The sequence below is a fragment of the Rhinoderma darwinii genome, chromosome 4, assembly GCF_050947455.1.
Source record: "Rhinoderma darwinii isolate aRhiDar2 chromosome 4, aRhiDar2.hap1, whole genome shotgun sequence".
NCBI lineage: Eukaryota > Metazoa > Chordata > Amphibia > Anura > Rhinodermatidae > Rhinoderma > Rhinoderma darwinii.
Genome location: NC_134690.1, coordinates 101,931,130 through 101,948,080, shown reverse-complemented (window position 1 = coordinate 101,948,080; position 16,951 = coordinate 101,931,130). Strand labels below are relative to the sequence as shown.

Here is a 16,951-nt window from a genome sequence, read left to right as displayed (position 1 = left end):
CATTGTCTGGTTTTCAAGGTTATAAATCCAAGACAGAATTCTGAAACCTGGACAGGGCATTCCATACTTGCTTGTCATGCCAAAAGCAAGACAGTTGGCAGCCTTATTAGTGAGAACTATGTATGCTGTAAATGGGTCAACAGGAAAGACCTTCACATGAAGTACAAATACATGTCCAAAAATAATTACAAAATGTGTCTCTAGACATAGAATGCCTTTAATTAACCTTCCAATTTCTAAACCTGTTTTGCCATATAACTGTATAGCACATGTGTAAATAAGTGTTAATATATGCAAGCCATGAAAAGTGCTAATGAAAGGCAAATAAGAGTCAGAAATGTGATGCTAACCTTAGAATATGTAATGCTTTGTTCCAAATATAACAGGGCCTTCTACTGTTTAATGCCTAGGTAATGTACCACACCATGCACTGGATTTAGGTAATAATGTTTTATATACAATTGCTGCACAGAGGAAGAAGAATTTTGACTATTGAAATATTGGAACATTAGTGTCTGGTGGCATGTAGAGCACTAGAGACATTAGTAGTGTTAGACTGGGGTACCTTGAGCCCACCAGAGAAAATTATTATGAGGGCCCACTGAAAATCCACATAGAACCTGTGTATGTCCTCTATTAGGCTCTGAGCACACCACGTTATATTCCTTATGTTTGACATTTATGCCAGGGAAAGCTACCGACGTATACATTAAACGTAGGCTGGGATGGATGCCCTAATGGTGGCATCTGTCACCATATACTATAATGGTATCTGTTTAATGGATACGTCTTGAACTCTCATGACCAGGGCTGGCTTCAGGTTTAGGTGGGCCCTTGGGTGACACAGACTTAGTGGACCACTTTGCGGGGTACTCACGATGGCAGTAAAGTGCCACACAGCCCCCCTCACAGGTAGTGCCACACAGTCCCCTCCCAGGTAGTGCCATACAGTCCCCCTCCCAGGTAGTGCCACACAGTCACCCTCCCAGGTAGTGCCACACAGCCCCCCACCCTGGTAGTGCCACAGAGCCCTCCTCCCTGGTAGTGCCACACAGCCCCCCGCCCTGTAGGTAGCACCTTTGGGGCTCCCTCTAGGAGTGAAATTCCCAACCAGAGCATTTCCGATGCTCTGGCTGGGGATTCCGCTTCAGGAGGAGCCCCTGATGTCACTGTCCATATATGGACAGTGAAGTCAGGGGGCAACCCCAGAGCCATAGTCAAGGGGCAGAGCGCTACTAGCAATCTGCCTGGGACTCCTGCTCTGCTCCTGAAATCACTGTCCATATATGGATATTAATGTCCGGAGCAGACCTGAAGTCCAAAGGCTAAGGCTCTGCTCCGGGATTTCGTCTTTGGGAAGCCCTTGACATCATTGTCTATATATCTGAGAAGTAGAAAAGAAAGGCAGCTCTCCAAGAAGATGTCAGAAAAAAGGTAGATTTATTCTCCCGTAAATGTGCAGAAAACAGTGCATCGTTTCAGCTACTCAATGCAGACTTTGTCAAGCATTGAGCAGCTGAAACATTGCACTGTTTTCTGCACTTATGGGAGAATAAATCGACCTTTTTTCTGACATCATCTGCTTGGAGTGCTACCTCTCTTTTCTACTTCTCGTTTGGACATTGTGGAATCTATATGTCAGTTCCCTGGAGGTCGGCACCCATTCGGGCCCTGGAGGCTTATTTTGTTCTGCTGTGCTGCCCATACCTTCTACTGTCCATATATGGACAGTGATGTCAGGGGCAATCCCAGAGCCAAAGCCCCAGGCAGAATGTTACTAGTGCTCTGCCTGGGACTTCTTCTCTCCTCCTGGCATCACTATCGATATATGGACAGTCATCACTGTCCATATATGGAAAGTGATATCAGTGGCAACCGCAGATCTGCAGTCCTGGGCAGAGAGATACTAGCACTCTGCCTGGGAGTCTGTAGCCTAGTAAATGGCAGAGTAGGGAGTTACCTCCTTGCTCTGCCATAGCGTTCAATAGTATCTGTGTCCTAAGGATGCAGATTCTATTGATTGAAGCGTCGCCACTGCTGCAGCAGCCATAGCAGCTGCTAGTGGGTCCACTGGGCATGGGAGGCCGGCCGTGTCGGCGGGCGGCACTGACACCCTCATGCTGTGGGCCCTGTAGCAGCTGCTACAGCGGTAGTTACGCCACCTCCTAGACAGGGGCTCCTCCTTTTTATACATACATGGAAACTTTTCTGGTCTTTATGCTCCCATTTGGGTCTTTTTTGGTTTCCTATTATTGTAAGGGTCTATTATTTTGTCAGAACATGGGTCTGCTGGAGCATCCTCTGGTACTCAGGTGCACCAGTCCTAGACTAAATATCAGGCTTAGGCTTCATATCTCAGATCTCATCTACTATTCGTGCTCCAAACTATGTAAAATTGTAAAATACAGGCCCTTTTTTCCAAACATTTACAACCTGTGCTAGGGTGTATATTCACATGCAGCCAGTTTTGTTGCAGAAATCTGTGCGACTGTCCAATACATCTGAACGGAAACGCTTGCAGAAATCCATACACATACTGCAGAAAAAAAACCATTCAGATGTATAGGACAAAAATATCTGCCGGTTGTGACTATACACCCCCCCCCACCAAAGGACCCATTGACTACGTTACAGTATCTTCACCATAATACACATTGGAGATGTAAGATATACATCGAGGACTGTATTCTTTTTCTGGGACTATTATCTATGTTGTGGTCTGCATGTCATTTCATCAGTTTGTACTGTGACACTTTCTTTGTCTCTTGACTTATTTTCCCCAGGGCTGTGGTGCACATCCAAGTAAATGATGTGAATGAATTTGCTCCAGTATTTAAGGAAAACACCTATCGGGCAACTGTAACAGAGGGCAAAATATACGATAGCATTCTGCAAGTGGAAGCAATGGATGAAGATTGCTCACCTCAATACAGCCAGATCTGCAATTATGAGATTGTCACCAGTGATGTACCATTCGCTATAGACAGAAATGGTGAGTGTATATAATGACTGTCATTTTACTGTATATGTTTCCTTAAAAAGTACTGGCCACATATGGGATTTGTTTTATTCTTGGAAATAATACAACCAAGTCTGCAGTGAATTAAATTAAGGCTCTGTCTGGGAAACAAAGATATACACATATATTTTGTGGGTATATAATACATAGTAGGCAATGCCTCCAAGCTTTCATGGTGCTTCATAGTAGAATTAAAGACCGGTATTGAGTTACGAGAAGGACAATTTGTTTTGATACCAAAAGTAAACCTGCTTAGTGATCACATCTTATATTTTATGTGTCCTTGTGATCTATTGACATTAAATTATTGTTTTTATGGTCATTATTATCCTTTATTTACATAGCGCTGACATACTATTCTGTATATCTGGTAAGTCATGGAATTCTCTGCTCAGTAGATGGCATTTGTAGACTACACATGAAAAAAAATAAAAAATATGGAGTACTGCAGAACTGGGGATCTGGAGTTAAATACAGCTAAGGCAATATCTCCTTGTTCTACATGTTCTACATTGGCGTCTTATAAAATTGGCTCCAAAAATGTGTTTGAGATACTACCAAATACACCCATAGAAACTCAATTCTGTGTAGCCGTCATCCTTACCCTGTGATCAGCCAGGGGGCAGCAGTTTAAACTCATAATAATTGGCCTGAATGACCACCCTTGAATACCACACCATTTTTTTGTACAACATAAAATGTCCACAATTCCAGGTTAATAAATTTTATAATCTTTATTGGGGTCAGGAAGGTTTTCTGATTACGAGCTCTAAATCCTCTGCAGAGCCATAGGATAATATCATGAGCACTTTAAGAATATATTATATGTATATAATGCATCAGCGCAGACTGGTGGACTTAACAACTCTACAGTGTTTTAAATGGTGAACAGGCACTTTAGGATATTTACATTTTATTCCAAACTGAGTTTGCTGTTGGATATCACCCATTGCATTGCAATGGGGAAATCCACTACAAAGATGTGCAACAGATATGGCATTATGAAGATTTAAAAATAGACAGCATGTCTGCAATTCAGAACTTTTACAGTGTTTGTGAATGGGGTTTAAGCCCCCATTTCAGGTATAGAGTTAAAGTAGATGTCCTTATTAAAATGTGAAAACACACAGGCAATAGCGCCGCTATTAAGGAGACCTGGTCATTCTGGTTTTTAAACTTGCTATTACTAATTTAAAGGGGTTGTCTGAGATTTCTGCAGAAATAGCATGATAGAAATTTTAGAGAAATGATAGTTTTAATAAGCGACAAGCTTGGGAGAAGTGTCTGCTGGATTGCTACCCTCAGGCTTCTTCCTGCCCACCTCAGCTTTATTTGACTGGTTTCTCCCTATTTGTGTATGGGGAGACCCGTCAATCAAGCTAAGCAAGGCGGGGAGAAGCTAGAGCGGCACCGCCCAGCAGACACTTCTTCCCGAGCCATGCATTTATTAAAACAAAGATTTAGAGTAAAACATAATCAAGTGCAATCAAGGAGCCTGTCCCTGTATCATGCAGTCTGCGGTTATGGCAGCATGAATGTGCTGACTGTTTATTTTTAAGGATGCAGCCGATTTTGGTACAGGGAATATTTTCATTTTGCACCAATTTTTTGCCTCTATGGTTGCCTTTAACCGGTAAAATCTACAGTGTTGCATAGTCATGAGTTGGTGATGGGAATTTAGAATACTTGGATATCTTGCCTCAGAAGGCTAAGCAAAACGTATATGTGTATTCTGGGAACTGATAGCCATAAAAACAATAATGTATTCTAATGGAATTAAGGGAATGGGTGGATTGCAGAACCACGTACGGCTATAGAACTTGGGGTTATTCCGTTTAAAAAAAAAAAGACGGATTGGGGGCGATCAGATTAAAATTAGAATGTACAATTATATGGATGGACAGGACAGAGATCTTTCTAATTATCTTTTTATACCTTGGCCTGTAAACATGACAAGTGGGTATCCTCTAAGTCTAGGGGATAGAAGGTTTAACCATCATCACAGAGAGGTATTCTTTACTGTGAGAGCAGTGAGACTATGGAACTCTCTGCTGCAGGATGCTGTAATGGTTGATTCCTTGAACTATTTCAAGAAGGGCTTTGATGCCTTTATTGAAAAATATAATATTACAACTTATTGGTACTAGATACTGGAGATGGGAAGTTGATCCAGGTATTTATCTGGATTGACATATTTGAAGTCAAGAAGGAATTTTTTTCCCTGATAAGACAATTTGCATCCACCTCATGTGGGATTTTGCCTTACTCTTTATCGTCACTGTAGGATTATCAGTTGGACTAAATGGATCTGTGCCATAGTTCAACCTTGTAAGCAAGTGAAAAAGAAGAAAAAGTTCATGCAGTATCTTGGTAACGGCGCCAGGCTAGTAGGTACAAATGAGATGAATGAAATAAGATAAAATTGTTGCTTTCATAAAGCAACAATTTTATCTTATTTCATTCATCTCATTTGTACCTACTAGCCTGGCGCCATTACCAAGATACTGCATGGACTTTTTCTTCTTTTTCACGTTCTTACAATATTATCCCTCGTCAAGCAATTCATCCTTCCAGGGATCGCAGTAGGTGGCTGCCGGCATAAACCAGTACCACATAGACTCACGGCTGCAAGATCCCCTGGTGGTGTGCCTACTACTGGAGAAAAAGCTTTATGCTGAGTCTTTTGACAAATGACCACTACATTGCCTCAGCGGAGCACTTGCTTTCCCCTTGTTTTTTCTTTACTTGCGCATTTATTTCAACCATATCAACTATGTAACTATGTATCCCCTCTCTTTACGTTGGTTATCATTGCAATATACACAATAGACTTTTTTTAAATTAAACAATTATACATAGAAAGAATCAAACAGAGCAACTACCTGGAAGGAAAAAGATATCACTGAAAAAAATAAACCAAAATGGGTTGTGAAGATAAAACCAGAACACAAAAATCTGAAGCCCACCTTGTTGCATTAGAGTCATACACAAGCATTCACCATGGTCTGCTAAGTAGAAGTGGCGGTCATGTGAGATATACAGAGAAATTTCTCTCAAATGAGAATTGAATTGTCTTTATAAACGAGTGTCTGTCATAAAGAACGGCTGGGGAACTAAAGATAATATTCTGGCAGAAACCAAATAGAACAAAAAGCTGGGAATCGTCTTGTCTTCTAGACAACAGCAGTTTTTTGGCGTTTAGTAATTTGGATATTAGAGGAAGAATGTTATGTTGATGAATTTGTTTGGGCTCTATATCGAAAGCTTTTCTGCCAACCAAATTCATCCCTGGCTAATGCACTTATCGCGGGCGCGCCAGATCTGTAACCTTTTACAAGATGAAAGGGTTTTCAGTATTTGCATAATGAATGATTTCGGATTTGGACAGTGCAGAATACTCCGAAAATATCATGAAATGCTAATTTCTCAAATTGTGTTTGAGGACGACGAATAAGTTTGAGAGCAAACCAATGTACCAGTGGTGTGGAAGAAACTTGTAAATTGCCCCTTTAGAGTTTACTCATAACACCTTTACTCAACAAGAAAATAAGTTATCCAGGTACAATTGGTGAAAGGGTTTAATAAGAGTTGAGCTTGTTTTAATCAAAAATAAAATCTCTACTCTTGTCTCCGATTTTAACACATACATTTGTGTGCAGAGTTTAGATATTTCCAAAGTCTCATATTATTGGGGCATTAAAAATTCTTTTTTTAGTGAGCAGCAATTAGCAAGAACAGATTAAAGAAGCTTAAAATCATTATTACTGATTCTACAGTGAATGGACATGGATTTATTAGGATCCATTTTGTTATGTAATTAGATATTAGAACAATGAAAGTTAATAAACACTACAATGTAGACAGAATATTACAGGATAAGTATCAATACTACTCACTGAACTCATTGCTTTGTAAGTTGTATTATTCTATTCTTTTTTTTTTAATAAAGAAACACTATATAAAAACCACAGGAAGTTTTAATATCTACTAACCTTTTTCCTTATTTTTAACATTATACCTATAGTATTTATGACATTGTATGTGTTACTTCTGTGTAGACTTTAAAGAATTGTTCAGCATTTAAAAAAAAAAAAAAGGCAGCTGCATGTGGTAAAATAACAACAAAGCCAGGAGCGTAGCTGGGGGTGGGCAGGCGGGGCATGTTTTCCCCCGGGCGCAACTAAGAGGGAAGGTGGGGGGGGGCACCAGGGCCGCACCGTCCATGACGGCGGCCTGCTGCCTCTCTGACGGGGCGGCTGCTCCACAGAAACCAGCCGCCGCCACCTCCTCCTGCACTTTAATTGTACATGTGTCTTTTAACGACGCAAGCTGCGCAATTTTACTTCTTTGCGATGCTTGCATCATTTAAAGGCGCTGATTGACAGGGAAAGTCATTCCCCACCTTTCAAAGATGACTTTATCGTGCCGCTTGTGTCGTTCAACCCCAGCAGACCTGCTCAGAAGAGAGCAGGTCTGCATTGACACCGGACGGCGTGAGAAAGGTATGTTAATTTTTTTTGTATCCTAATAAAAATGTGAGTGCCATTATCTACAGGGGGGGCTCTATCTACAGGGGTGGGCTATATAAGGAGCACTATAGGGGGAGCTATATTTGAGGCACTATATACAGGGGTGGGCTATATATGGGGCACTATTTATAGGGGGAGCTATATGTAGGGCACTATCTACTGGGGTGGGCTATATTTTGGATATTATATACAGGGATGGGCTATACCTACAGGGGGGCTATATGCAGGGGTGGGCTATATGTGGAGCACTATAGTGGGAGCTATATGTTAGGCACTATCTACAGGGGTGGGCTATATGTTGGACACTATATACAGGGGTGGGCTATATGTGGCACACTATATACAGGGGTGGGCTATATATGGCACACTATATACAGGGGTGGGCAATATGTGGCGCACTATCTACAGTGGAGGGCTATATGTTGAGCACTCTCTTCAGGGGAGCTATATGTGGGGCATTCTACACAGGGGAGCTATATGTGGGGCACAATATACAGGGGGGCTATATGTGGGGGACTATGTACAGGGGTGGGCTATATGTGGGGCACTATCTACAGAGGAGGCTACATGTGCGGCACTATTTACAGGGGGGCTATATGTGGGGCACTATTTTCAGAGACGTCTATATGTGGGGCACTATATAATGGGTGGGCTATATGTGGGCACTATGTACAGGGAGGCTATAAGTGGGCACTATCTACAGGGGGCTGTATCTGGGGTACTATCTACAGGGGCTCTATGGAAGTCACGATCTACATGGAGATCTATGTAGGGCACAATCTACAAGGGCATGGTGTGTGTGGGACACAGTGTATGGCGCTATTATATTTAGGGAAAAAGTGTATGGCACCATGAGAACTTTATCTTTGTTTATAGGTACAGAAATGTTTGAAAAGTGAGAAGCTGAAAACATCTGAGCTGCAAACTGCAGAAATGGGCAGTGGTCAGGAGAAGTCATCATAGAGGTCTGGACAGGATGGAGAAAAATTGAGAAAAAAAACAACTAGAATCTGTGAAACACTGTAAATGTTTATTCTGCCTCTAATCGGTACTGTAGTCACTGTATGATCTGCAGTGAGATGACAATTTTTTTTGTGAAACAGCATCTCTCAATATATGCGTTCCATTGTTTGGGCCATGCTGGGAGCTGTATACAATTTAGTGCAAACCTATATGGCAGAGGTTGCACTAAATTGAGCTGTATTTGTGCTAGTGTTGTATTTATGTACTGAGCTCAGTTCTGGTGTTGTATATATGTACTGAGCTTTGTTCTGGTACTGCGTGTGTGTGTGTGTGTGTGTGTGTGTGTATATATATATATATATATATATATATACTGTGCTTGGTTCTTGTGTTGTATTTATGTACTGAGCTTTGTTCTGGTGTTGTATATATGTACTGAGCTTGGTTCTGATACTATGTGTGTATGTATATGTGTGCATATATATATATATATATATATATATATATATACATATATATATACATATATATATATATATATATTGAACTTGGTTCTGTTGCTGTTTATATGTATGAGCTCGGTGAAGGTGCTGTATATATATTGAGCTTTGTTCTGGTGCTGTATTTATATACTGAGCTTGGCTCTGGTGCTGTATTTATGTACTAAGCTTTGTTCTCGTGCTGTATATATATGTCCTGAGCTTTGTTCTGGTGCTGTATGTACGTAATGAGCTTGGTTCTGGTATCGTATATAGAACTATATTACTTGTAAAATGTCCAAATGTTTTTATGCTCGAGTTCAACAAAAAAAAAAAGTCGAAAAAAATTATACCTCATTGATTGGTAGAGAAAACAAACATGGCGAGGGGGAAGGAGATGTCGGGAAAAAAGTTCGGGGGGGAGGCGCCAAACTGAATTTTTGCCTCGGGTGCTGGAGAACCTAGCTACGCCTCTAACAAAGCTCATAGTTAAAGGCTATGAACACCTTTGAGGGCATTTTTTAAATAAATATATTAGTCAGTGTGATTAGTGTAACTTTGTAATTAGTCTTTATTAAAAATATATTTAACTTTTGGAGATACAGCTGTTCTACACAGAGCAGCTGTATCGTTCGCTTTACACTGAATCTGTCAGCCCCGTGGACTTGACGGGTTTAGTGTCTCTGACACGCAGGAAGCACCTCTAATCGATCACATCTAAGTGACTAACTCAGATGTGATTGTTTACAGGTGGATCCTGCATGTCACAGACACGCCGGACCCGCCGACACTCCACCTGTCAGGTCCGCGGGACTGACGGATTTAGTGTAAAGCGAGCGATACAGCTGTTCTTTATCCAAGAATACAGAATAGCTGTATCTCCAAAAGTAAAACTATTTCTTAATAAAGACTAATTACAAAGTTACACTAAACACACTGACTAATCTATTTATTTAAAAAAAAAAATGCCCTCAAAGGTGTTCATAGCCTTTAACTGGTAAATCTCCAGCTGATCCAGCTCAGATATCAGCATATGACATCTGCATCCAATCACTGACTACAGTAGTGATGCCAGTATGTACGGTATAAGACCGCTGCCACATGTGGTATACGTAGTACATCATCACTACTGCAATTTAAACACAAACTGGTGGGGGATAACTTGGACAACCCTTTTAACTTGCACCTGTTATAATAGGAAAAGTTCACACAGAGGATAAAAAATCAGTTGTAACGCGAGGTGAATAAATTTTACTACAATACTAATACTACAAATTTTGCTGCGGATTTCACCTATTGAAATGCAATGCCAGAAATCTACTGCAAGCATACGCAACAGATATAGCATGCCTACAATCCAAAAATGTTTTGCCGTTTGTAGGTAGGGTTTCTTAAGGCTCCATTTATTTGCATTGTACTGTATTATATTGCTGAATTTAGTTGGAAATTCTGCAGCTTAAATTCCACAACAAATATGTGGTGTGTGAGCATGCCCTAAAGAGAGCAGAAAGATTTTTTGAATAGAAGCCTTTCCTCAGTTTACTTCGTAAGTTTTAAATGCCCCCTTCTTTTGTTAGGATATATATTGAAACCACCCTCAAGTGATATAAACTTGGTTTCTGAGATTTAGTTAGAAGTATTTGGAAGACCAGAGATTAATGCTCCCTAGTAAAGACATGAAATCTATAAGGAAAAGGCTTTTATTGACATGTACTGTTTCTTTCCTTAAAAGGATTGTATGAGACTTAAAATAAATCTGCTCTGTTTTCCAGAAGCCATGCCAATGTTGCCCATGGGCTATGTTTGGTGTCACTGCTCAGCCCCATTGAAGAGAACTGCAATATCCTGCTCAGCTCATGGGCAAGAGTGGCACTATTTCTGGAGAAAAAAACAGACATTTCTCTCTAGTTTCATACACTCATAATAGGACATAGACTTTAAGTGAAAGGAAAGTCTTCCTGTTTCTGAATGAAAAATACATAACAAAAATTGTCTTAATCATTAAATAAAGGCTTAACACTGTACACACAGGAATATTCCAACATGGCAGGAATAGTGGTTCAGCGGTTGGCACTCATGCCCTGTCGCAGTGTAGCCAAAGTTGAAACCTGACGCTTGCTATATGGAGTGTCACGTTGGGTGCGTGGACCCACTGGGCCGTACCGCCTTGGTGGTATGGCAGCTGGCCAACAGGGCGCATGACAAAGTCTATAGTTCGTATAGGGTACCTGTGGCAGCTCGGACAGTAGCAAGGCAGGATCGGCTGGGACTAGGCAGCGGGTAGACGTCAAGCATGGAGCAGCAGGACAGGCATAGATACAGCACAGCACGGCAACAGCACAGCTCGGCACTTGACCAGGATAGTACGGGATACAGGATAGAGGAACAGGGAACACTGGAACTGGAAAACACTAGGAGACCATTTGCTTAGACAAACTGGGATATAACAAACAACGCTCAGGCAAGGATCAGAATAGCAGAGGTCTTCTTATAGTCCAGGAAATCATGTGAGTTGATGATGATGATTGTTTTCATGTGAGCGCACTGGCCCTTTAAGAGTGGGTACGAGCGTGCGTGCGTGCACCGTAAGGGACACAGCAGAACGGAGCGGAAGTGAGCGCTGGCGTCTCCTAGGAAGGAGATGGGGACCAGCGCTCACAGATCCATGGCTGCAGGTGTTGGGAGGTAAGTAAACCGGACGACGTGCGGCCATGGACGCTACATGGAGTATGAATGATCTCACTGCATAGTTATGAATTTCTACTGGGTACTCTTGATTCCTCCAACATTCACTAATATACTGATTGATGATTTGGCTGCATATTGAAATTGACTCCAGGGTGAAGGTTTGTAATATTCGAAAATTGGTTTGTGATACTATATTATCTGTACAGTTCAATAGAAATAGTTAACACTATAAGAATAACAAGTAATATTAATAACCAGTAAATTATTTGCAGAATTATTTTGAGTAATTTCTTCCAATAAAGTCAGTTAGCACCATATCATATACTGTAACTGGTATCAACATTGAGTAGTAAATATTTTTTCAGTAGTTCATCTTCTCAAGTGTTAAACTGTAAATATGAAGACATTGCTGCTCTATCACAAAAGCACAACAACCTCTCATTGACTCTAAATCTGAGAATCAGCAATGGCACATTAGCTTGAAGCAGTGTGCTCCAGTGAAGCTGTTCAAGGATGAGGCTCAATCTCACGGGCTCTGACCCTCACAGCCTTGTAAAAATTGTGGTTTCAAGAGTTAGTTGTGATGGCAGAATGATCAAAATTTACTCAATTCATATTCCTCTTGTCTTACAAAACAGCAATATTAATCATGATCATCTTTGGTCGTCATGCATGCAGAAATGATAAATAATATAAAACATTAGAAAGACAAACATAAAATGTGCAGTTTATTAGAGTAATGTCTTTCTGACATACATGGCCACATACTGTATGCACATGATATATTATTATTATTATTATTATTATTATTAATAACCATCAATATTTGTCATTAAGTAGGATGTAACAATATTCTTGTCTGTTTTTTTATTCCATAAAATAATTAGAGTATAAAAATTTGTTGCCTTGAATTTTCTCTCCTTAAGATCTTATAATATAGAGATTTAAAGTGTTCTTCCAGATATATCAAGGAGACAGGAGATGAAGTCAGGAGTGCGGGTGGTCTGGTTACCATTCTGTGTTGTAGGGCTGTCTATAAAAAAAACTGGCCTGCCCACCCCCTTTCTGTGGTCATTACTAAAGGTACATGTATTTACAGCAATGCACTATAGAGCTAGAATGCCCAACAAGAGGTACAAGAACCACATGTGAACTATAGAGCGAAAATAAACCTATCAATGTATACCACTAACCTTTGTAGCAAACCAACACACGATTATTACAATATATCTTTATTAGTTCTAATAGCAAAGTATATAACTAAGGCTGTCTGATAAAAACAATTAAAATCCCATAAAACAGACAGAGGTGGTGGTCACAAGTACAATGTTAAGTATATAGTTATAAGGTGCAATCAACAAGTCACAAAATACATATGCGGAAATATCTCAAAACCAAATAAAGTACCAGTGCTCCCCAGTGGGATAATATATGGATTGGAACTCAACCTCAGGATAGGGCGCAGAAATATATATATACCAAAGTAGCAAGTACTTACATATTAATACAGGCTAGAAAGAAGTGAATTAGCAAAATCAAATAGATAGCTCGATAACAAACACAAAAGTAAGGCCAGTGTCTATTAATAACCCATATTATGGTAAATAATAATGCACCACCAAAGGCCACCACCTCATGACACCGACGTGTTTTTCGCCGTCAGCTTTCTCAAGGGGTTCTGAGGTGGAACGAGAGGTGGGGAAGTTTTATACTCAAAGTATGTATGGGCATGTCTAAAAATGACCAATAGGGTGATGGGAGCGGTCATTATCTGTATCAATAGATAAGCGACCAGCTAATCATTTTATTTAGGCTGTAATGTAATATTAAAAGAAGCCAACCATGTTGCTTACATGACGCGTGAGTCACCTACAGCACGCAAGCACTGCAAACCAAACCCGGCTTCTGGAAGACCTGGCATGCGCATATCAAGCGATGTCTATGTCATCACTACCGCTAAGGCCCAGCGCAGGGCGCCATGCCGGCATAGTGCGCATGTGCTCCGTGGAGGCCACACTCTAATGCAATGTATATATGTTTTATGTGGTTTAAATTGTTTTCATCAGACAGTCTTTGTTATATATTTTGCTATTGGAACTAATAAAGATATATTATAATAACCATGTGTTGGTTTACTACAAAGGTTTGTGGTATTAATGTTTAGGTGATGTTTTTATGTTGTATACATTATTTACTAAGAGGGACATCAGTTTTTGGATAGGTATAGAGCTAGAATACTCACCAAGAAACTTGAGTACCCCATGTGTAATATAGAGTAAGGGTATGTTCACACGTACACGTCCGATACGCCTGAAATTACGGAGCTGTTTTCAGGAGAAAACAGCTCCGGAATTTCAGATGTATAGGCAAGTGCAGGCGTTTTTCGCAGCGTCCGTTACGGACGTAATTGGAGCTGTTTTTCTATGGAGTCAATGGAAAACGGCTCCAATTACGTCCCAAGAAGTGACAGGCACTTCTTTGACGCGGGCGTCTTTTTTACGCGCCGTCTTTTGACAGCGGTGCGTAAAAAAAATGACCGTCGGCACAGTACATCGTAAAGCCCATTCAAATGAATGGGCAGATGTTTGCCGGCGCATTTTCGGACGTAATTCGAGGTTAAAACGCCCGAATTACGTCCGTAAATAGGGTGTGTGAACCCAGCCTAAGAATGCCCACCAAGAGAATGTGTAGATTGTGAGCCTCTTTCATGTGGCTCCTGATTACCCAATCCCATGCCAAACAGGTTGTTAGAATTAAAGAGGCTCTGTCACCACGTTATAAGTGCCCTATCTCCTAGATAAGGAGATCGGCGCTATAATGTAGGTGACAGCAGTGCTTTTTATTTAAAAAAAACTATCTATTTTTACCACTTTATTAGCGTTTTTAGATTTATGCTAATGAGTTGCTTAATGCCCAAGTGGGCGTATTTTTACTTTAGACCAAGTGGGCGTTGTACAGGGTAGTGTATGACGCTGACCAATCAGCATCATGCACTCCTCTCCATTCATTTACTCAGCGCATTGGGATCCTGTTAGATCACTATGTGCTGTCTTATACTTACACATTAACAATACTGAAGTGTTTAGACAGTGAATAGACATTCCACAGAATGTCTATTCACAATCTCTGCACTTTGTTACTGTTTCTATAGTAGTTACAGCAGAGGAAGCGTGATCTCGTTGTAACCTGTCATTTACAGCGTAATCTCGCGAGATTACGCGTCCTCTGCTGTAACTACCACTGCACTTTGTTACTCTGTCTGTGGTAGTTACAGCAGAGGACGCGTAATCTCGCGGGATTACACTGTAAATGACAGGTTACAACGAGATCACGCTTCCTCTGCTGTAACTACTATAGAAACAGTAACGAAGTGCAGAGATTGTGAATAGACATTCCGTGGAATGTCTATTCACTGTCTAAACACTTCAGTATTGTTAATGTGTAAGTATAAGACAGCACATAAGGATCTAACAGGATCCCAATGCGCTGAGTAAATGAATGGAGAGGAGTGCATGATGCTGATTGGTCAGCGTCATACACTCCCCTGTACAACGCCCACTTGGCTTAAAGTAAAAATACGCCCACTTGGGCATTAAGCAACTCATTAGCATAAATCAAAAAACGCTAATAAAGTGGTTAAAATAGTTTTTTTTAAATAAAAAGCATTACTGTCACCTACATTACAGCGCCTATCTCCTTATCTAGGAGACAGGGCACTTATAATGTGGTGACAGAGCCTCTTTAAGTGGCACAGCTCTGGACTTGTCTTCTGAAGTGCTGATAACTGAATGTGGAGATTGGCACTGGAAGAGATAGCTAAATTTCCGTTTATTGAGAGGAGTAAAGAGCAGATAAGGTCAGAAAGGGAGATACTGTAAGTGTTATATTGTAGGGGACTGTGGCAGTCAAATTGTAAGGGAAATTTTCTGAATGGTGTATTTATTTTAATAGCATTGGACAATAGGATTGGTTTTGGAGGTGTAATTGGGATAATAAGGGGTGCGGTAGGATGAAGCAGAAATTCCTGCCCCTTGTCTCACCCTTTTTTAACAATAATTTCTAATTCTGCAAACTCTATTAACTTTTGTAAAATGAGGAGTGTAAATCGTCTGCATGCCTTCACTTACTCCCTCATTAATACAAAACGATATTGCCCAGCATGCCTCGCTTCCAGATAGTCCATTGGTGAGCTATCTGTGCCTGTCTTTATATTATAAAATGTGTGCGTTCAGTGTTCACATGCATAAAAAAAAATAAAGCTGTATTTTTTTAGTTCTTGAACCTCGGGCATATCACTATAAACACACATTTCTGTGTAATAATAAACTGTGACTTTCTAAACCAAGCAGCCAACCTTGTTGTTTGTATGAGGTGAACCAAAGAATAACCGCAAGCACACCCTGTGAGTAAGAAGCATTTTTGTGCTCCTTGAACAGTGATTTCTCTACATCAATGGTAAATACGTGTATGTTAATAAAATATAAACATTATAGGGTATTTAAAGGAGTGGTCCATTTTCTGTAAATGAAGCTTAATCATTAAAAACGTCTGCATTTTTCTAATAGACTTTGTTTTTCAATCCTCGCTATTGTGCTTGTCCTAACCATTATCTCTGCTGGCAGTTACAATGATGTCACAGTGTATCATTATTCAAGAATAATGCACAAAATGATGTCACAAAACAGGAATAGCAAAGTGATGTCACAGTACATACAGTGAAGGAAATAAGTATTTGATCCCTTGCTGATTTTGTAAGTTTGCCCACTGTCAAAGACATGAACAGTCTAGAATTTTTAGGCTAGGTTAATTTTACCAGTGAGAGATAGATTATATAAAAAAAATAAAAAACAATCACATTGTCAAAATTATATATATTTATTTGCATTGTGCACAGATAAATAAGTATTTGATCCCTTTGGCAAACAAGACTTAATACTTGGTGGCAAAACCCTTGTTGGCAAGCACAGCAGTCAGACATTTTTAGTAGTTGATGATGAGATTTGCACACATGTTATATGGAATTTTGGCCCACTCCTCTTTGCAGATCATCTGTAAATCAATAAGATTTCGAGGCTGTCGCTTGGCAACTCGGATCTTCAGCTCCCTCCATAAGTTTTCCATGGGATTAAGGTCTGGAGACTGGCTAGGCCACTCCATGAACTTAATGTGCTTCTTTTTGAGCCACTCATTTGTTGCCTTGGCTGTTTCGGGTAATTGTCGTGCTGGAAGACCCAGCCACGAGCCATTTTTTATGTCCTGGTGGAGGGAAGGAG

At 40.4% G+C, this 16,951-nt stretch overlaps 1 protein-coding gene across 3 annotated transcripts in view; it reads left to right on the top strand.

Moving 5' to 3' along the window:
- Window positions 1-16,951, top strand: part of CLSTN2 (calsyntenin 2) — an 828,679-nt gene that overhangs the window by 560,398 nt on the left and 251,330 nt on the right. For all 3 annotated transcript variants that reach the window (XM_075861435.1, XM_075861434.1, XM_075861436.1), the window contains exon 4: window positions 2,784-2,992. In XM_075861435.1, coding sequence (XP_075717550.1) covers window positions 2,784-2,992 — 209 coding nt within the window. The remainder of the gene's footprint in view (window positions 1-2,783; window positions 2,993-16,951) is intronic.